This window comes from Hevea brasiliensis, chromosome 17 (assembly GCF_030052815.1).
Source record: "Hevea brasiliensis isolate MT/VB/25A 57/8 chromosome 17, ASM3005281v1, whole genome shotgun sequence".
In the NCBI taxonomy this organism is placed as follows: Eukaryota; Viridiplantae; Streptophyta; class Magnoliopsida; order Malpighiales; family Euphorbiaceae; genus Hevea; species Hevea brasiliensis.
Window position 1 is genome coordinate 55,356,856 of NC_079509.1, and position 21,529 is coordinate 55,378,384.

Sequence of the window (21,529 nt, forward strand, 5' to 3'; positions counted from 1 at the left end):
TGAAGTGGAATTATTTGATGTTTGGGGAATAGATTTTATGGGGCCATTCCCTCCTTCATATGGTAATAGATACATCTTAGTTGGGGTTGACTATGTGTCAAAGTGGGTGGAAGCTATTGCAACTCCAACTAATGATGCTAGAGTGGTAGTAAAATTTTTGAAAAATTTGTCTTGAGCAGATTTGGAGCTCCTAGGGCTATAATTAGTGATGGGGGTTCCCATTTTTGTAATAAGCAATTTGAGAGCTTAATGAGGAAGTATGGTGTAGTGCACAAGATAGCTACCCCATACCATCCTCAAACTTCAGGACAAGTTGAAATTTCTAACAGAGAGCTCAAGCATATTTTGGAGAAAACAGTGAACAATTCTAGGAAAGATTGGTCTATCAAACTAGATGATGCTTTATGGGCATATAGGACTGCCTACAAAACCCCTATAGGAACTACTCCCTTTAGGTTGGTGTATGGTAAGTCTTGTCATTTACCTGTGGAGCTAGAACATAGAGCATATTGGGCCATTCAGACCTTGAATTTTGATCTTAAGCAATTTGGTGAGAAAAGGTTATTACAACTTAATGAGCTTGAGGAATTGAGGATGGATGCTTATGAAAGTGCCCGTATTTACAAAGAAAGAACTAAAGTTTGGCATGATAAGCATCCGAGGAAAAGGAATTCAAAGAAGGTGATTCAGTTTTGTTGTTCAACTCAAGATTGAAATTGTTCCCTGGAAAACTCAAGTCAAGGTGGACTGGTCCATATAGAGTTTCTAAGGTTTTCCCTTATGGAGCAATAGAAATTTGGAGTGAAAAATCTGGGAATTTTAAGGTCAATGGGCATAGATTGAAGCATTACATAACTGGAGACCCAATACTAGGAGCAAGCTGTTACAAGCTCTCCAATCCCTCACCTCTTTTCAACGAAATTCATGAAAAGTCCACTAAGGACTATAAATTAGCCCTCTTGGGAGGCATCCCAAGTCCTTTATTTTGCTTTTGTTGATTTACTTTCATTTTCATTAATTTTGTTTTTATCTTAAATCTCCCAAATTAAAATTTTGACATTGTTAAATCTTGTCCCTTGTAGATGTAATTCAATGAAGAAAGGTCAGAACGTTGGGTAAGTAATTCTTAACTTGGAAAATTTTGTCCTTCAAAAGAACTGATAAGCTTTTGCTGCATAATCTGTGCAGGAGCTGCAATCTAGTTCATGCAGAGGAAAAATAAAATCTGCAGTAAAAAAAGGGTGTCTGCAGCAAATGGCTCATGTTTTTGATGAGGTTGGATGTATTTAAATGGAGGAAGGTTAGTGAATCACAAAGTCGCAATCAAGTTATTGCAGAGGAAAAGTATCTTCAGAGAGCGTAAAAATAGAATCTGCAGCAGATCACTTGTGTTTTTGGTGAGGTTGGGTGGGTAATTTTCTAATATTTGTGCTTATAATGATATTATGGTGGTAAGTTGGTCATTTTGCGCTTTGAACTTCTTTGGGGTTATAGGATACAAGGTAGAAATGTTGCATTTTCTTGACAAATCTTGGAGATTTCATTTCTCATTTGTGGTTAGATGCAACTTCATGCAAATTTTATGGAGTTTTATGTGCTAAATGTTGATTTGCAGAATTTGAGTCAAAATGGCATAGCTCTCAAAGGTCTTTTATGTAGGATCCATTTTTACATGCTTGTGTGATGCACTTTTTATGAACTTTGAATATATTGATGTGTTTTTGATGAAAATTTCTCATGGTTTGTGCTTCATAGAATTATATTTCATCATTCCAGGGTATCTTTCACACTTGCAATCCATGTTCTATTGCATTCTTGATCTTGTTGAATTTGTGCATAAGCAACTGCATAGCTTATGCAATCCTGCATGACCAAAATTCTTGCCATTTTTCACCTTTATTGCAAGTGCATAAGCAGAGTGCATAGCTTATGCAACTCTGCATAACCTCATTTTGTCAAATTTCATATCTGTCAAAACTTGCATAAGGTGAGTGCATGACTTATGCACATTTGCATAACTTCAAATCCTTCATTTTCTCTCTCTGCCGAAGTTTGCATAAGGAAGGTGCATAAGCTATGCACTTCTGCATAACCAAAAATCCAAAAACCAATTCTGCCGAAGGTTGCATAAGCAGAGTGCATAACCTATGCACTTCTGCATGACCAGAAACCCAGAAAAAAATCAACCTTGCCGAGGGATGCATAAGGAAGGTGCATAAGTTATGCACTTCTGCATAACCAAGATCTCCAAAAATCAATTCAGCCGAAGAGTGCATAAGCAGAGTGCATAACCTATGCACTCCTGCATAACCAGAAAACAGAAAATCCCAAAAGTTGCCGAGACCTGCATAAGCAATGTGCATAGCCTATGCACTTCTGCATAACCAAAATTCTGAATTTCAAAACCTACCGCAGAGTGCATAAGCAGAGTGCATAGCTTATGCACTTCTGCATGACCACCAACCAAAATTCAAAAAAAATTGCCGCAGAGTGCATAAGCAGAGTGCATAGCTTATGCACATCTGCATGACCCAAGTTTCTGAAAAACCATTCTTGCCGAGAGATGCATAAGGGGAGTGCATAACTTATGCACTCCCGCATGACTTCGCTCCTCACCATTTCAGGGTCACCGAAACATGCATAAGGACAGTGCATAACCTATGCACTTGTGCATAAGCACTTTTCTGAAATATAAATCCTTTTGAAACACGCACAGGTTATGCATAAATCATTTTCCCCTTATGCAGTCTCCTACAACCCGATTCAAATTCATTTTCAGCAAAGACCATTCCCACCACCTCCACTTCCCGACTCTTGAACCCCACGACCGCCCTTCAACCTTCATTCTTTCCGGCATTCTCGCCGTCTCTCTCCCATCTTCTCCATCAGCGCTCTCATCACGAAACCCTAAATCCCCCTACATTTTCATTTCCCCTATCTCTTCTCCAATCGACCATGGATTCCCCTCCACATTCCCGCCCCGCCTCTCCTCTTGAAGTCTCTCCATTGTCTTCGATATATCCCCCTTCCAATCCTCCACCACAAACGACACCACCACCACCTCCATCACCTCCTCCTGCACCATCATTTCGACAGCCGGCAGCAGCCACCAGCCCCTTAGCAACATCCTTGGACAAAGGAAAAACAATAGACATAGATTAGTGTTTAGTTTACTTTTGTTCAATCTTGTAGGACCTTTTCTTTGTAAATATGTTCAAACATTTATACTTTGTTTTGGATTTTGTTGCTTTGTTCTGAATTAGTTTCTTTTAAATTCTATTTCTTTTGAAGTTTTATTGAATAGCTATTACATTAGTCCTCTTTGATTTTTATTGCACTTATTGCCTTTTTGTACATATTTGGCCATACTCTGTCTATATTTCCATACTTTTACTGCTGGTTGTACATTTCCCCTTGCCAATTCCCCTGCAGCAGTTTTTGTATACACTGCACAGCTATGAATTTCCTCATGCATAACCTTTGCATAGCCTGTGCAACTCTTTCTGCTACTTCTGCAGAACTGCACAGGTTGTATTTCCCTTATGCAACTGTCCTGCATAGCCTATGCAACATCTATTGCCTCTTATGCAGCACCGCATGGCTTATGCACCTTACCTATGCACATGTTCTGGACAGCACTTAACTCTGCATAACCTGTGCAGCCTCTTATGCATCCATTTAACTTGAATTCTCATACCAGGTAACTCTTTCTTTTTGTTCTTATTTTTACAATTCCTGGTCAATATTATTTGCTTTGAGTTTTGGATATCTACTGTTTGAGACATTGAGGACAATGTCTAATTTTGAGTTTGGGGGTGCACATTTTGATTTTTAGCTTCATTTTTTTTTTTTTTTTTACATTTTGAGTATAGGAACATCTCATCCCATTTCATTTACATATATTGTAAATATTTTACATATACATCCATACATACATATACATAACACATTTACACACACATTATACATCACTTAGAAATTATACACTTTGCACACAAATAGACTTCTTCCATTTAGTTAATGCATTGCTCATTTTTAGGAATCATGCATCATGCATTAAATTCTTTTGCCAAATCCCTTGAGTATTAAAAAGTTGCCTATGAGAGTGATTTGACTTACCTTTAGTTGGGTTTGTGGATTGAAAGTTTCCTAAGAGGTGCAAAGTTTTGAAGTGTTATCCCTTGCCTATATCTTCTTAGCCAAAAAGCCACCCAACTAGTCATTTGGAGATGGAAGTGTTTAGAGGGAGTTATTGGATATAAGGTAGTCAAATGATGTCTCACCAATCCTAGAACAAATTTTCTAAACCTTTCAAGGCGAAATACCAGCTTGTACTTGAAAAGAGAGATGATTAGGCATTCTTTGATTTAAACCTTCTCATTTTAAACCTTTGGCCCTTTTTCCCAACTAAAATTTATCCTTGCAAACCCCTTTGAGCCTTTTTGTCCCTAATTTTTCTTGAAACCCTTATTACTACCTAGCCAATGAACCAAACACTCCAACCCTTTTCATGAGAATAATTATTCATAATATTAGGTACATAAAAAAAATACAATAAAAGGGAGAAGAAATACTTGTCACCTTGTAAAAGTGCTAGTATATGTGCTTTTCACTATTGCCATTCAAAATGAAAGAAATCCACCCAAAGTATCAAAAGAAATGAGTTTGGGGTGGCAATTTTAGGGACAATCATCAAAAGAAAAATACAAAATACAAGTTAAAGTATCAAAATGTCCCTCCATTTTTATGTGTTTTGTAAACTATGCTAGCACTTGACAATTCTCATTGTGTATTCTTCTCTCCCATATATATAAAAAAATACATATATATATATAATAAAGTGTACCTTATGTTTAAAAATTGAAAATATTCTCATGCTTTGAATACTTTTTACCCATCTTTCTTCTTAGCCTCATTTTAAACCCCATGGCCTCATTACATCCCTAAAAGACCTTTGATCTCTTGATAGTACTTGCTACATTAGTGGAGATAGGAGTAGGGAATTTGCCTATGGGATTGGAAAACTATTCATCTATTCATTCAATTCTATCATTCCATGTTGAGATACTTTGGTTATCAATTGTCCTAGAATTCCTTTTGAGCATGACTCTCTTTTGATTAGTTGGTTTGGGGATTTGAATGATAATTGACTTGATGGCTAAGCGGTGAAAGCTTGGATAAGCATTAAATTCTTTGCATTTTGAAGGATGGGTATATGGATTGTTGGTATGGCTAAAGGTGTGTTAAGTTACCTTAATGAGTGATTTTCATAACTCTTTGGATAAGGCACCCTTAAAAACTTTGCACCACATTTTAAAGTTTGCTTGAGGACAAGCAAAAGCTTGAGTTTGGGGTATTTGATGCATACATTTTGCATAATCATTTAGGTTTAATTTCATAACCATTTTTATTTGATTATTAGTCATTTTTAGCTAATTTTATTAGTTAATTAGTTAGTTTTTCATAATTGTCGATTTTGGATTAATTTGTAATTTTACTTTGTTTTGTAGGAAAATGGTGTTTTGAAGGACTAAAGAGAATTTTGCCATTGAGGAGTGTCTTCTACAGCAAAAAGATGCCAAAAGCAAGTTTTCAAGCTAAAATATGCATAGACCAAACTGTGCATAACTTGCCGCATAAGCTATGCGATTCAGCATAAGGAGGAAGAACACTGCTCTGAACCACCGAAATGTGCATAAGGAGACTGCATAGCTTATGCACATTCTCACCTCCCTTATGCAGATTCACGAAATTGTGCATAACCTATGCACCAAGTCATGCAGCTTCGCATAAGTGACCCGTAACCAGAAATCGCATAAGGGATCAGATAACTTATGCAGTCCACTTATGCAGTCCCATAAAGAGTTCATTAATGAGCTGGCAGAAGATTCCCTTAATGTATTCCTCCTAGAACATACTATTTTAGGGCTCCATGTCAGAAAAATGCTATATATAGTCCCATTTTCTCATTTTAGAAAGGGAGAGGCAAGGAGCAAAGAAAGAAAGAAGGAGGCTAAGCAGAATTTGAAGAGTCATTTCCACCTTCCACACCATTTTCAACTAAGATTTGCAGATTTCTTTCTTTCTTTACACTTTTCTACATTTCTAGTGTTTAATTCCTTACTTCTTAGCTTAGATTAAATCTTTATTTCCATTTAAACTCATCATATCTTGTAAGCATTATGGATAGTGAGTAGTTTACTTTTGATTCTGGAGTAAGGGTTGTAATATTTGAGATATTTGTGGATTTTGATTGGGTAATCCATATTTTGTGGCCTTAATGAGTTTTATTCATTTCTTGTAAGCTTAATGACATGCTTAATGTAGGATCCCATTGAGTAATGTTCTTAATCCATGGTTGAAGCACCGAAAGGAGAAGGCCTTGTGATAGATAATCAGGAAATCGGACTTAATTAACTTAGACCTAGAAATAGGCTAAGGATTAAGAGGATTCACAGATTAATTAAGGAACTTAATGGGTCTTAATTAATTCTAACTCCACGAAAGTAGGATTAGTTTGATTAAGGCACTCTTTGTCTCACCCGAAAGGAAATTCAAAGGATTTAAGAATTAATCTCCTTAAAACTCATAAGTTTCATAAGATTGGACAACCAATTTAAAATCCCAAAATAACTCGAATATGAAATCCCGAACTCCGGAATCAGCTTTTTACCATTGTTAATTTCTAATCGAATTTAATCATTTGCCAATTTAAATATTGCCATATTTGAACTTGCTTATTTCTATTTGATGCAATTTTAGTTTAATTAATACATTGTTGAATAGAATATTAATTTTGCACATTTAGATTTCATACTCCATTACCCATTAATTCATCATTTTAATCTCATAAATACTTCAATTTAGTCAACTTTTATATCGAAAATTCAATCATTAACACAACTCCTCGTGGGATCGATATTTTTCTATACTACTTGTACGACCCGTGCACTTGCGGTTGGGACGCATCAAAGACCATTTTCCCCTTCCTTTTATGGATCAAATGTTAGAAAGATTAGCCAAGCATTCATTCTTTTGTTACTTAGATGGATATTCTGGTTTCTTTCAAATTCCAATCCATCCTGATGACCAAGAAAAAACTACCTTTACCTGTCCCTATGGCACCTTTGCCTATCGAAGGATGCCATTCGGATTGTGTAATGCGCCTGGCACATTTCAAAGGTGCATGATGGCCATTTTTTCTGATTTTATTGAAGAAATTATGGAGGTCTTCATGGATGACTTTTCAGTATATGGCACTAATTTTGATTCATGCTTGACTAATTTGTCTAAAATCTTACAGAGATGTGCTGATAATGATTTGGTATTGAATTGGGAGAAATGCCACTTTATGGTCCAAGAGGGAATCGTTTTAGGGCATTTAATCTCAAATAGGGGAATTGAAGTGGATAGAGCTAAAATAGAAATTATTGAAAAAATGCCCCCTCCAACCACTGTCAAAGGAGTGCGGAGTTTTCTTGGACATGCCAGGTTTTACCGGCGATTTATTCAGGATTTTTCTAAACTTGCTAAACCCTTAACAAATCTCTTGAATCATGATGTTAAATTTGATTTTAATCAAGATTGTATGGTTGCTTTTTGCAGGTTGAAGACGGCCTTAACAACAGCTCCTATCATGCAACCCCCGGATTGGACTTTGCCATTCGAAATCATGTGTGATGCAAGCGAGTTTGTTGTTGAGCTCCTTGGCCAGCGAAAAGGTAGAAAACCTTATGCCATTTACTATGCAAGCCGAACCCTTGATGAAGCTCAAGTTAATTATGCCACAACTGAAAAGGAGTTCCTTGCGGTAGTATTTGCACTCAATAAATTTTGTTCTTATTTGGTCAACTCAAAGGTAATAGTTTTCACTGATCATGCAGCAATAAGGTACTTAATGAGCAAGAAAGAAGCTAAATCTAGGTTTATTAGATGGATTTTATTACTTCAAGAATTTGATTTGGAAATAAGAGATAAAAAGGGTGTTGAGAATGTGGTGGCTGACCACCTTTCTAGGATAAAAACTGAAAATAAAGATGATGAAATTGTGCCAATTGATGAGTTTTTCATGAATGAGCAGTTGTATGTGTTGAATTCTACACTTCCATGGTTTGCTGATATTGTGAATTTCTTGTCTTGTGGTGTCTTACCACCTGATTGATCTTGGCAGCAAAAGAAAAGATTCTTGCATGATGTTAAATTTTATTCTTGGGAAGAACCTCTTTTGTTTAGAAGATGTAATGATGGAATAATTAGGAGATGTATACCAGAGGAAGAAATAAATGATGTTATTTATCATTGTCATTCCTCTGAATATGGTGGTCATTTTAGTGTCTCAAAAACTGTTGAAAAGGTCTTGACATCAGGTTTCTATTGGCCTAATATGTTTAAACATGTGAGAGACTTTGTAAGCAAATGTGATAGGTGCCAAAGGGTAGGCAACATTTCCAAGAGGGATGAGATGCCCCAACAGTCCATATTAGAAGTTGAATTATTTGATGTGTGGGGAATTGATTTTATGGGGCCATTTCCATCTTCTTATGGAAATAAATATATCTTGGTAGGGGTGGACTATGTATCTAAATGGGTAGAAGCTATTGCTACACCTACCAATGATGCAAAAGTTGTGGTGAAATTTCTGAAAAAATTTGTTTTGACCAGGTTTGGTGCCCCACGTGCCATAATCAGTGATGGTGGTAGCCATTTTTGCAACTACCAATTTGAAAAATTGATGAGAAAATATGGGGTAAAGCATAGGATTGCCACACCATATCACCCTCAAACAAATGGCCAAGTAGAAATCACAAATAGAGAAATCAAGCAAATTTTGGAGAAATCACAATAAGTCCGTAAAAGATTGGTCCCTTAAATTAGATGACACTCTTTGGGCATATAGAACAGCCTTTAAAACCCCCATAGGAACTACACCTTATAGGTTAGTTTTTGGGAAATCATGCCATTTGCCCGTAGAGTTAGAACATAAAGCTTATTGGGCCATTAGAGCAATCAATTTTGATTTACAAGCTGCTGGACACAGAAGACTTTTGCAACTTGATGAATTAGAAGAATTGAGACTTGATGCTTATGAAAATGCTAGGATCTATAAAGAAAGAACTAAAAAATGGCATGATAAGCATATCAAGAAAAAGGACTTTAAAGAAGGAGATTTGGTTCTCTTATTCAATTCAAGGTTGAAAGTTTTTCCAGGAAAATTAAAATCAAGGTGGTCCGGTCCATTCAAAATTGTGAAAGTTTTACCTCATGGTGTTGTGGAAATTTTTGGTGAAAAATCTGGTAATTTCAAGGTAAATGGGCAAAGATTGAGGCACTATTCAGTTGGTGAGCCAATTGAGAAGATAGCAACTTGCTATCTCTCTCATTCTCCATAAAATCTTGAGTGAGTATGGTCAAGCTAAAGACCCAAACTTAGCATTTTTGTGCATAACTCATAATTTTTCATTGATTCTTTATTTCTTTCATATAAATATTTGTTTTAAGTTTTTCTATACTCCTTATTCAGAGTTTAACATTGTTCTAATTTTCTTGTGCAGATGGGATGCAATGCATTGCAAGCAAATGAGCATAAAAAAAATTTTATTTTAGTTTTAGCTTTAAATTTTAGCTTTAAAATTTTTAGTTTTAAATTTGTTCACTTACCATTTTCATCTTTCTATTGTTGAGTATTTGCTGGTGCATATTGCTGGATTCATTGCCCTTTTTGTTTATTTTAAGAGAAAATTTTCCCAAACCTTGTCATCTTGGTTTAACAAGAAAATTATTTGAATATGGATGTGTAAATTGGTGTTTTGAAAAATTATTTTTTATGAGTATTTGATGAACATAACAAGTTGAACAATTAGAATTCATGTTATGAAGGTTTAATCATTTGAAATCTAATTTGTTTCAATTTTTTTAGGTGCTATGAAATTTGGTCAAATTGGGCAGCAGATTACACAACCTGCGACATAACCGGGTTTGCTTGTGTCGTCGCTTGTGTCCGCTGGACACACTTTTGGGCAGATTGTTGCACAACCTGCGACATAACCGGGTTTGCTTGTGTCGTCGCTTGTGTTTGCTGGGCACACTTTTGGGCAGATTGTTGCACAACCTGCGACATAACCGGGTTTGCTTGTGTCGTTGCTTGTGTTCGCTGGGCACACTTTTGGGCAGATTGTTGCACAACTTGCGACACAACCCCCTATCCTTATGTTCTAACTTGTGTCGCCTGTTTGTTTTGCAGGATAAGAACTCACTTCACCAGAATGGGCCCGCAACCACCCCATGCTAAAAAAAAAAGCCCACTAACCCATAATAAAAAAAAAAAAAAAACATTTCATGTCTTTATTTTAGTTGCTTAATTAATTAATGTTTTGAACTTATTTAGTTAATATTTTGCTTGTGTTGTTTTTATTTTAATTGAACCATTTACTTATTCAGTTTTTTTTTTTAGTTCCTCATAAAATACATTTTTCTTTAGTACATTGCTCACTAGCTTTGATATGCTCCTTCGGCTTTACACTTGATGGCTATATTTTTGAGCTTAACCTCTTTATTCCAACTTTTTGAGTTTAATTGATTTAATGGCTTCCATTGCACTGTTTCTTTTGCAATGAGCGCAGCAGCTGTCCAAATTTTACTTAATTAAATTGGCTGCACTTCAATGAGGCAACAATTCTCATCTAAGCTTGTGTCACTTTCAACACAAGTTGTGCTATCGCTTATGCAACAGGGTAATAATTTTTTATGCACATATGAGCCACCCATTTTCTGCACATATAGCCAAATTATCCCATTTCTTGCACTCTTTTAACATTGAGGACAATGTTAATTCTGAGTATGGGTGAGAGGGTAAATTTTTTGCAAAAATTATTTTTCCTTTGCATATAGCGATACATTCATTACTTCATACTTGTACATATTCACTTATATACATTGCATATAGCCTCATATACTTAGTTACGCATACTTAGTTACATATAGGTTGATTATACATTTACACTCATGCATTTCATTTGTTCATTTAAAATTTTTGAATTTTTAAACCAGTCTCTGAATTCCATAAGCCACTTATTCAAGCAATCCAACTTGCCTTTAGATGGTTAGTGGAATGAAAGTTCCAGCTGGGTACAAAGTCTTAAGCATTATTCTTTCTCTTACTTAATAGCTGAAAATTAATATATCAATCTAGGTATGCAGTGCTAGTTAGTTATTTTGAGTTTTGAGTGTCTGGATAAGCTTTTAAGGAAGAAAATGGTCATTGTCGTCTCACCATTCCTAGAACAAGCATCCTAGATCTTTCAAAGCGAAATTTTTAACTTGCATTTGATAAGAATATGATTTAGGCATTCCTTCATATTTTAAACCTCACATTTAGCCTTAACCTACCTTAATTTCATTTCAACCCTTGCAAACCCCCTTGAACCTTAATTCCCTAATTTCTTTGGAACCCAAATCATTTACCTAGCCATAAAACCTAAACACTACCACCTATTTATGTGAATAATATTTTAGCAATTAAGTGCATAAAACAATTTTGATAAAAAAAAAAAACTTGGAGGATTGAAACATCTTGAAAAGTGCTAGAGTAATTGTGAAAAGTTGATAAAAAAAAAAAATGGGTCACCAAAATACCCCAAAGGTAATTTTGGGTGTGACATGAAATAGGGACGCATACAAAATAAAAAAATATATTATAAAAGTAGTCCCTTTATTGTGATAGCACTTGAGATTCATTGTGAATTTCTTTCCTCTTTAAAAAAAAAATTATTTGAAAAAAAAAAAATGGATGCACTTTGAGTTTCATGATTAATATTATTCTCATATTTTGTTTACCTTATTCCCTTTCTTTGTTAACCACAATTTTACCCTATTTTGACCCCATTACAACCCTTAAAAAGACCTAATGATTCTTTGAAAAATGCTTGTTACATTAGTAGAGTTAGATCTTTTATGCTTGCATATGGGTTTGGCAATATAATCTTCCATACATTACTCACCATCTATTTAAGACACATTGGCTATCTATTTCATTTTGGTTTGTTTTGGCATAATTGACTCTTGTAGCTGGTTGGTATTTGTTGCTTGGGTTGATTGGTTAATTCTTAGCTATTTTGTAATTGTTGAGAGTGATTGCTTCATTCTTTGTGCTTAGCTGGTAGGAACTTGGAATGTTGGTGGCTAGGGGTGAGTTGGTGGTTTGGATTAGTGATTTTTGTGTTTTCAAAGACTGATTCTTTTCCCTTCTAAATGAGTTTTAATGAAATTTTGCTTGAGGACAAGCAAGAGTTTGAGTATGGGGGAATTTGATGCATGCATTTTATATCATCATTTAGATATAATTTTTGCACATAATTTACCCTTGTTCATAGCCATTATTATAGATATTAGTATATATTTAGTCAATTTTGCAATTTTCACTTTTCTTAGTTTAATTTTTGGAATTTATTTGTTTTGTAGGTTAAATTTGGAGAAATTTGATGTATTTTGATCAGAGTAGTTATTTGGAGGAGATTAAAGTCGAATTGCAAAAATTTTGAAGTTGAGTAAAAATGGTAGAGCGACACAACTGCAAAGACAATCGAATTAGCTTATGTCGCAGTTGTGTCGATCGTCGATATTCAGGTGAGAGCTACACAACCCGCGACACAACCCACGACACAACTGACTCGGCTTATGTCATTTTTACTGGAAATGGTTGACGTGGCATTTCCGTTACTCTAGCTTTTTACCTCACTTTCTCTGGAACCTTCCTCCTTTTTACCCATTCTAGGGCAGGCCCCTCACCTATATAAAGTCTCATTTATCATTTTCTTACCAGAGAGAGCAAGGGAGGCATTTTTGGAAGGATAGAAAGAGAGAAAGAGAGGAGCTCATTCTGCATTTTTTCAGCAGCAGCAAGGATCACGTTTCTGCACTTTTCTGCAGTAGATCCTTCTGCATTTTTCTGGGTTTTTCTACCTCTTAGCTTACATTTCCATTATTTCTTCATTTATACATTTGGGTTTGTCTTAAAACTATGAATAGTGAGTAGTTGATTGAGATTTTAGAGATGGGTTTGTAAATATTGATATGTATTGTGGTTTTGAACTGATTTAGCCATTTAAATGGGATTTGTTACATTTTGATTTATTGCTTGTGAGCTTGTTGCCTTGCTTGATGAATGGGCCCTCATTAAGTTAAGCTTTAATCCTTAATAGATGGACTGAAAAGTGAATATTAGGGATAGATAATCTTGCAATAAACTTTATTTTCTTGGTGTTAGAGATAAGCTAAGAGGATTAAGGGGAACTTTCCAAAAATCAATTAGAGCTTTAAATGGGTTTTTGTTAGGTTTGAAATACCGTGAAAACAGGGTTTGATTTAATGAAAACCATTTGAGATGCTTGAAAAAGGTTTCAAAAATTTAAGAATTGATTTCCCTCAAAATTTCAATTCTCATGTGTTTGGCTAAATTAGGGATAAACCACATGCAAACAATATTGAAAAATCCAATCTCTAGAATCACTTTAATTTTTATTGAATTTAGATTTAATTCCTCTCAAATTTCATAAATAGAAATTTCAAATTAATTTTTGGTAATCTAGTTTAATTAATTTTAGTTAATTGTTTGATTTAGTTTTAATTCCTCAAATACCAATTTTTATTCCAAATTTCATTTTACATCTTTAATTTTTGTCATTCTAATTAGCTTATACTTTTATTTCCAATTTAAGCACAATTCCCTGTGGGATCGATATCATTTTTTTTAAAACTATACTACTGTGGCCCGTGCACTTGCGGACAACATCGTATCAACAGATAGTGCCTCCAAATTTTAAGTGCGAACACAATGGTTGCAAGCTCCAAGTCATGAGTGGGATAATTAAGCTCATGTAGCTTGAGCTATCTGGAGGCACATGCTATTACCTTACCATCTTGCATGAGTACACACCCAAGCCCATTGTGTGAAGCATCATTGTAGACTGTATAATCTACTCTTTCCGTGGACAATACAAGAATAGGAGCTTCAGTTAACAAAATCTTTAACATTTCAAAATTCTTCTAATAATTATCATTCTACACAATTTTTTCATTCTTCCTAAGAAATTTAGTGAGAGGCGAAGCAATGATTGAAAACCCCTTCATAAATCACCTATAATATCCCGCTAATCCCAGAAAGCTTCTTACCTCGGTTACATTCTTAGGTGGCTTTCACTCCAATATGGCCTTTATTTTGCTAGGATCCACCCTTATTCCCTCAGTTGATACGATATGCCCTAGAAATGCCACTTGTTTAAGCCATAATTCACATTTAGAGAATTTGGCATGAAGCTTCTTCTCCCTTAAAGTTTGCAAAATAATTCTCAAATGTTGATCATGCTCCTCCTCAGACTTAGAATACACAAGGATGTCATCAATAAATACCACCACAAATGAATCCAAATAAGGTTGGAAAACCCTATCCATCAAGTCCATAAATGTAGCATGTAACACCCTCGTTCAAGTGGTCGTGCCATGTCTATATGTATGGCTGCAAGCCGTGTTAAAAATCTCCCCAGAATGTCTTTTATTTATAATCTGGTTTAATATGATAACAAATATCAATCTTTATGTGATACGTTTTCTTGAGTAAATAAAATGTCCAGTGGATTTATATATATATATACACACACACACACACATGGAAACACCAATAGCATTAAACAAAACCAATCTGGAAGATACATCAGCTCGGCACACATCTAAAACTGCAGAAGGAAAATTAACAGAATAGAAAAATATTGGAATCGCCACTTGCACTAGAAAGAGTGGAAAACTTGCAGGGAGCGTAGAAAGAGCATTTGTTGACATTATGTTAAATGAGCATTTTTCCCCCTTAAGAGTCAAAGCCGAAAATTGACATTAAGAAACAAGATAAGTTACATCAGCACAAAATAAAACAGAAACCGTGGGAGGAGTCTCCTCCACCCAGAATTACTCACAATCTTGAATGGTAAAAGCAAAGTTTAGGTGGGAACAGGAAAAAGAAGTCATTTCTCTGTAAAGCAAGTTTTAGGAAATTACTAGTAATTGCGGGAGATTATTGCATAGTCCGGTGCACCACCCGACCAAGCAAATCACAACACGTGTGATGTTATATAATAAATAAGAAATTTACTTTAAAAAATAATTTAACCAAATAAATTTAACACCGTTTAAGTGTACAGTAATCTCTCTTCATCATATTGATATGGATTATGTGGCACAAGATTTTTTTTTTTTTTATCATTTTCTCTTAATAAAATTCTTGTATCTTTGCTTTCTTTTTATGTGTTTATACACTTGAGTTAATTTTTGTTTCTTAATTTGCTTTTCATTCCAGTAACGCAATAACCTCATTATCCTCTCTTTCCAATGACAAATTACATAAGCACCTCGGTTTCTCCATCTCAATTGTGGGTTGTAGCTGCAATTGCTTCTTCTTATTTTTTTTGTTTCTTATCTCTTGTTTTTTCCTACACAGAAACTTTTCTTAGACTGTAATGACTCTAGTAGTCCAGCTACTTCTTTCAATGAATCTTCAAAGACTATTTATGTAATAAATGTTTCTGGGCGTTTGGGCACCCCCATGTCCACAAGCTTTTGCATTGAGGATACAATGTCCATGCTACAGTCCAAAACGAGTTTTTAAAGAAAAAAATGGCCTGAAAAATCAAACTGAACTGTCAACTCTATGTTTGTTCTTTTAATTTACAAGGAAAGTAAGTTTAGTGGAGGCTGGATGGTGTTAATAAGAATATTATACTCATTAATTTTTTTGATAAATTTCTGACTCATTACATAATATCACATGTCTTAATCTTATAGGTTTGGAGCATCATTTAATGTCTATGGCATTATACACTAGGTTCACGGAATAATTTCCCAATAACAATTGACTACCTGGGTTTAGTTTTGGAAACGACCAAGCTAACTTTTTCCTAGACTTATTTTTAATTAGTAAAATATTCACTTATATATAAAAAAAAAAAAACTTATAATTTAATGATTTTAATGAATGATTGAGTTTATATTTTATAATGTAATAATTCAGAATTTAAATTAATAATAACTAAACATTTTAAGCCAATTCAATTAAAAAAATTCAAATATTTGCATTAATTTATTATTTTATTCAAATATTTCAATTTTGGACCAATTATTCAAAACATTCAATTTTAATTTCATCCTCCTTTTTCTTCTACCATTGGCCTGAAATTGCAGATAAAAAAAATCAGTTTATCCCTTACCCAAAAACAACGCATCACAGTCATCCAAAATAGAGGCTTTTCCAAGGCTTTGTGCAATCTTGTTCTTGGTTTTGGCAGCTTGTTTAGTAGGGTTAGATTCCCAGACAAAGTCAATTGCATACCTTGGAAAGAAATTCACATCCAAGGACTTAGCTCTCCTGTAAGTTCTATTTCTTCAATTCTCTTTTTTTTTTTTTTTTTTTAATTGCGTTTCGAACTGCGATTTCAACTCATGCAGTCTTAAAATGGAATTCAGTACTATCGATATGCGTTTGGTTTTCTACGTATTGATATGTTCTTTTTTTGTTCTTGGACATAGAGCTTTGGTGTACGTGGATTCTGTGGCTGCTGCTTACAATCTTATTCAACTAATAAGCAGAAGTTCTTTCTTAGCTCGGTACAAGGGAAGCTTTAAGAGTTCTTATAGATATATGGATTGGTGTTGTTATTTGTTGGATCAGGTGCTAATTTCTTGATAAATTTACATTAACATAAGCTATTAAGTTAATTTTTGGATTACAATAGGGATATGCTTGCTTAATTGCTTTGGTATTTCGGATGCTCATCAAGGCTAGATTTCTCTTCTCTAGTCTCTGTGAGATGCTTGCAATCCTTTTATTTGGGCGCAGATTATATGTTAAAATCATATAGTGTTTTAAATATTTGACTATGAGTTTATTTGAGATTGCTGTTATTTAAAAAAATATATTTTAAATGTATTAATTAAAAATTATTTAAAATGATTTTTATATTAAATCTAAATGGTTATTTTAAAATCAAAATAAGCAAAATAAAATTGATTTTCTTTTTTGAAAAATAAAATTTTATAAAATTATTAATTTGATTTATATGTGAATATAAAGACAAAAAAAAAACATAGAATATGGGCCGAGATCCCCCAGCCCAGGTTAAGAAACATGCTGTCTTCACGTATGAGCTTTTCTTCCTAGATCCAACCCAACTCGATCAGATTATATTCAGTAAATTAATGGTCTGCTTGGATTTTTTAAAATATAAGAGGAGAAAAATAATTTAAAAAAAAAAAAAAGAAGGATTCACAACTTTTTACTTTTTTTTGGAAATAAAGGGAAAAAAAATAAAGAGAAATGAAAAATAATATTTTTAAAATTTTTTTTCTTTAATTTAGAGAAAATTTATGAAGAAAATTTATCTTTCATAAGAAAATTATAATTTTTTTATTTAATTTCTTTTTAAAAATATATACAATAAAATTATAAATTTATCAAAAATTTCTTTTATTTAAAATTTATTAAAATTTTAAATAATTATAAATCTATTTAAATTAAATTAAATTTTATTTTTAAATTATTATTAATTATATTTCTCTAAATAATATTTCATTAGAATGTAAAAATATAATACATTTAATTTTTTTTTAAAATAAAATTATTTTTTTTTATTAATTATGCCAAATGTCAATTCCAATTTATTTGCTTTATCTAAAACTATTTGATTTACAAATGATATAATCTTATGATTATATATTTAGATCATTCATATCATTTAAATTAATTAATTTTTTGAATAGAATTATTATTTTTTTAGTAATTATATCAAAATTTCAATTAGTGGTGAATACACTTATCAAACTGTGATTAAATGTTTTTATATCTTTAGCTTTCATATATATGTGTGTTACAAGCAAATAAAAGAAAATAATTTATTTTCATTCCTTTTTTTATTTTCCTTTCATCTAAATAAAAATACAAAATAGTAAATATATATATTTTTTAATTTTTTACTCTTATTTTCCTTTTCCTCTAAAAAAAATCCTAAACTAGCAAATTAATATAAAATTTGACCCTTTTGGTAATAAAACATTAATAAATCTAATACAATTTTTATTGTATAGGTCATATTGAACAAATCCATATCATAGGATTAATCTAATACAATTAATAAAAGAGTTTTTACCCTCTTTCTCATTAGAAGCTTGATGGAGAAATATAGAGATGTGAAGAAAGATCTACACATGGTTTTTATTGATTTGGAGAAAGCTTATGATAGTGTTCCAAGAGAGGTCTTATGGAATGTGTTAGAACAAAAGATGGTATCTATTAGGTACATACAAGTATTGAAAGATATGTATGAAGGAGCAACTACTATTGTGCGCACAGTGGGAAGGGACACAAGAGATTTTCCGATCTCAATTGGATTACACTAAGGATCAGCCATAAGCCCTTACTTTTTTACATTAGTTTTAGATGAATTGACGAAACATATACAAGAGAGTATTCCTTGGTGTATGATGTTTGTAGATGATATTGTTCTAATAGATTAGACACGAGAAGGAGTCAATAGAAAGCTAGAACTTTGGAGAAGTACTCTAGAGTCAAAGGGTTTTAAGTTAAGTAGAGCGAAGAGAATATCACATGCATTGCAAGTTGTGAAGGCCAAGTGGTGTGAGGAAGGAGTTAGTTTGAACGGAGTGATACGCGGGTATCCCAAAGTAATCACTTTAAATATCTAGGCTCAATCCTTCAAGTAGATGGGGGAGTGAGGGAGGGATTTAGTTTATAGGATATGCGGGATGGTTGAAGTGGACGTCATGGGAATTTTATGTGATCGTAAGATTTCCAATAAATTGAAAGGAAAATTTTTATCAATGCATATATACGACCAGCTATGTTATATGGTAGTGTTGTCCTTTGAAAAAGTATATATATATAAGATAGAAAGAGAGATGAAGGAATGAGGTGGTGGGTGGGTGAGTGGCCACTAGATATGAGAATGAGTATTAGATAAAAGGTAGGAGTGGTGCCAATTGAAGATAAGTTAAGAGAAGGGAGATTGAGGTGGTTGACTCATGTGAGCGAGACATACGGAGGCTCCATGAGACAAGTAGAGCACATTAGGTTAGAGGATAGAAGAAAAAGGGGTAGACCAAAATTGACTTGGAGGAGAGTATATAATATGACCTAGAAGCATTACACATTTCGAGGATTTAACCAAAAAAATCGCGAGTGGTGGAGAAAGCTAATCCATATAGTCATTTTTTTTTTGATAAAGACAGTTGAGATTGAGTAGAGTTGTAGGTCATATTGAACAAATAATTAAGTCGCAATAGGCCCAGGCCAAGGTTAATCCCTGCCAGGTAGGGTTGGGCTTGCCTGCCTTCTTTTTCTCCCCTCAAAGTCAGAAATTCAATAAGAAGCCATTAACGCTGCCTTTCCTTTTGAGAACCTATAAGCTTGACAAGCAAATTAACTCAAAACCTTTGGTGCGGTTGATTTTCATTATATTGTATATAAATAGATTGCAGTGTACATAACATTTGCCGCAACCTCAACAGTACAAGAGCACTCAGTTTTGGCAGCGACAGGAGCTGAGGCCATGCAGTGGATGAAGTGGTGTAACAAGTTCACCAGATACTGCCACCAAATTGGTGGTGCTTTGATCTGCAGCTACATAGCCTATGCCTTTATGGGCTTTATATCCTCCATTGCAGCCCTCAATTTGTGTAGGCTTTGCTCACCCAAACAGTTTCTGCTCTTAAAGACCAATTAATTTTTCTGAAGTGGTTAAGTTTCTAATAGCTGCAAAACCTTGCAAGATTTGATCTTTTATAAGTGTGATTAAATACAATTTATATAAGTAGCTGTTGTGAGATATGGGTTACCCGTAAATGTGTGTGTTGTTCTTTATTAAAAAAAAAAAAAAAAAAGTCATATGTGACTTGCCCAAATTATATTTATTACTTTCTATCAGCAAGAGGTTGTTTTATTAAAGAAGACTGCAATATAAGCTTTACCATGGCAAATAATAGAATTATAGAGCATGTTTGAATTCCACAAGAATTTATTTCCAAATTCAAAATTTTGTATTTGAAATAAAAAAAAAAAATCTATGATTTGAATTCTGCATAATTGAATATAATTATCACAAATTCCATCAAAATAGGTGAAATTTTCAAATGAATTCCACAATATTTATCATAAACATTTTTATGATAAAATTACCTATATTTTCAATTTTTATTTCTCTTCCCTCACAATATTAATTTTTTTTCACCCTCATTTGTCAAATCTATTGTATTTTGTCATTCTAAATTATTTAATTTACATAGTAATAGATATTATTTTAAGGGTAATTATATATAAAATATAGATATATTATGTATTTTAATAAAAAAATATAATTATAAATTTATTATTTGTTATATAAAATTAATATATCAAGGATATTTTAAAAAATAAATATCAATAATTTTCACTCTGCATTTATTCTAAATATGATTTTGCAAAAATTCAATTTAAATAAATATTTTAAATTTCAGCATATCAAATATAAAAATTTATTTATAAATGAATTCTATAAATAAATTTTATATTTTGAACTCCATCATACTAAAATGGGGATAATATAGAATTAGAAGCAGCTATATATATATATATATATATATAGCCACTGATGCATGGTACATCGAAGAAAAACAAATAAATCTCTATGTATATGGACCACAATAGAACAATGTCCAAGACGCAAGGACAATATTTAAGAATCTTAACCTAAGGACCACATCGACCAATAAATAGAAACCCCACTAATTATGTCATTTCATGTAATCAAGCAAACACATTTGGGATCGTATTTTCTTGTAAGGGTTTGGAAATTGGTGTAACAATTAGTTCATAACACATTATCAACAAATAATTAAATACCTTTATAATAATTAAGTTCCCTGCCAATTATTTAATTATGTGAAGGGCAATTCAGTTTAGAGTTTACGCTATAATATTTTAGGTTCAAGGTGGATTTTCTAAGTTCAATTTTGAAGATTAAAATATGTGCCAATATTATTTTTTGTTCATTTTTTTTTAGTTTACAAGCAATTTATAAATTAATTCAATTTTTTTAATATAATATTTCATAACTCAACTCAAATTTATTTGAAAATACATATATAGTAGTGATTTATAATTTAAAATAATTAAAATTTAATTTAAAGGGTATTTTTCTATTTTAAATACATAGTTTTCCATATTCAGATCAGAAATGATATTTAAATATACGCTCTCAATAATAACGACCTTATAAATAAAATTTGCATAAAAATCAATTTTATAACAGTGATTCAACCATCTGTTAGTAGTGGTCAGCTTCATTTTAATAAAGAGGTAAAATAGACTTGTTGATCTCGAATCAAGCTCAACTTAATTAATCTACTTTATACCCTTTAAACAGTTTAGATATTGAGATTTTATATGGAAATTCTTTTTCTCGATTTAAAATGGTAGCAACAATTATAAAAGAAGAGAGAT

The 21,529-nt window shown here is 32.9% G+C and overlaps 1 protein-coding gene across 1 annotated transcript; it reads left to right on the forward strand.

The window, feature by feature from the left end:
- The first annotated feature begins 12,548 nt into the window (after window positions 1–12,548).
- LOC110645637 (CASP-like protein 2C1) lies at window positions 12,549–19,775 on the forward strand. The gene is made up of 4 exons (XM_058139031.1): window positions 12,549–12,621; window positions 16,236–16,407; window positions 16,567–16,708; window positions 19,524–19,775. Exons 1-4 carry the CDS (start codon window positions 12,549–12,551, stop codon window positions 19,773–19,775), a joined length of 639 nt encoding a protein of 212 aa, XP_057995014.1.
- Window positions 19,776–21,529: the final 1,754 nt, after the last annotated feature.

Bases quoted from the DNA above. Each gene is read 5' to 3' on its own strand.
- LOC110645637 (XM_058139031.1), top strand. From the start codon at position 12,549: ATGGTAGAGCGACACAACTGCAAAGACAATCGAATTAGCTTATGTCGC. The intron at 12,622-16,235 runs GTGAGAGCTACA...AAAAAAAATCAG, and splicing joins TGTCGATCGTCGATATTCAG to TTTATCCCTTACCCAAAAAC. The intron at 16,408-16,566 runs GTAAGTTCTATT...TCTTGGACATAG, and splicing joins TCCAAGGACTTAGCTCTCCT to AGCTTTGGTGTACGTGGATT.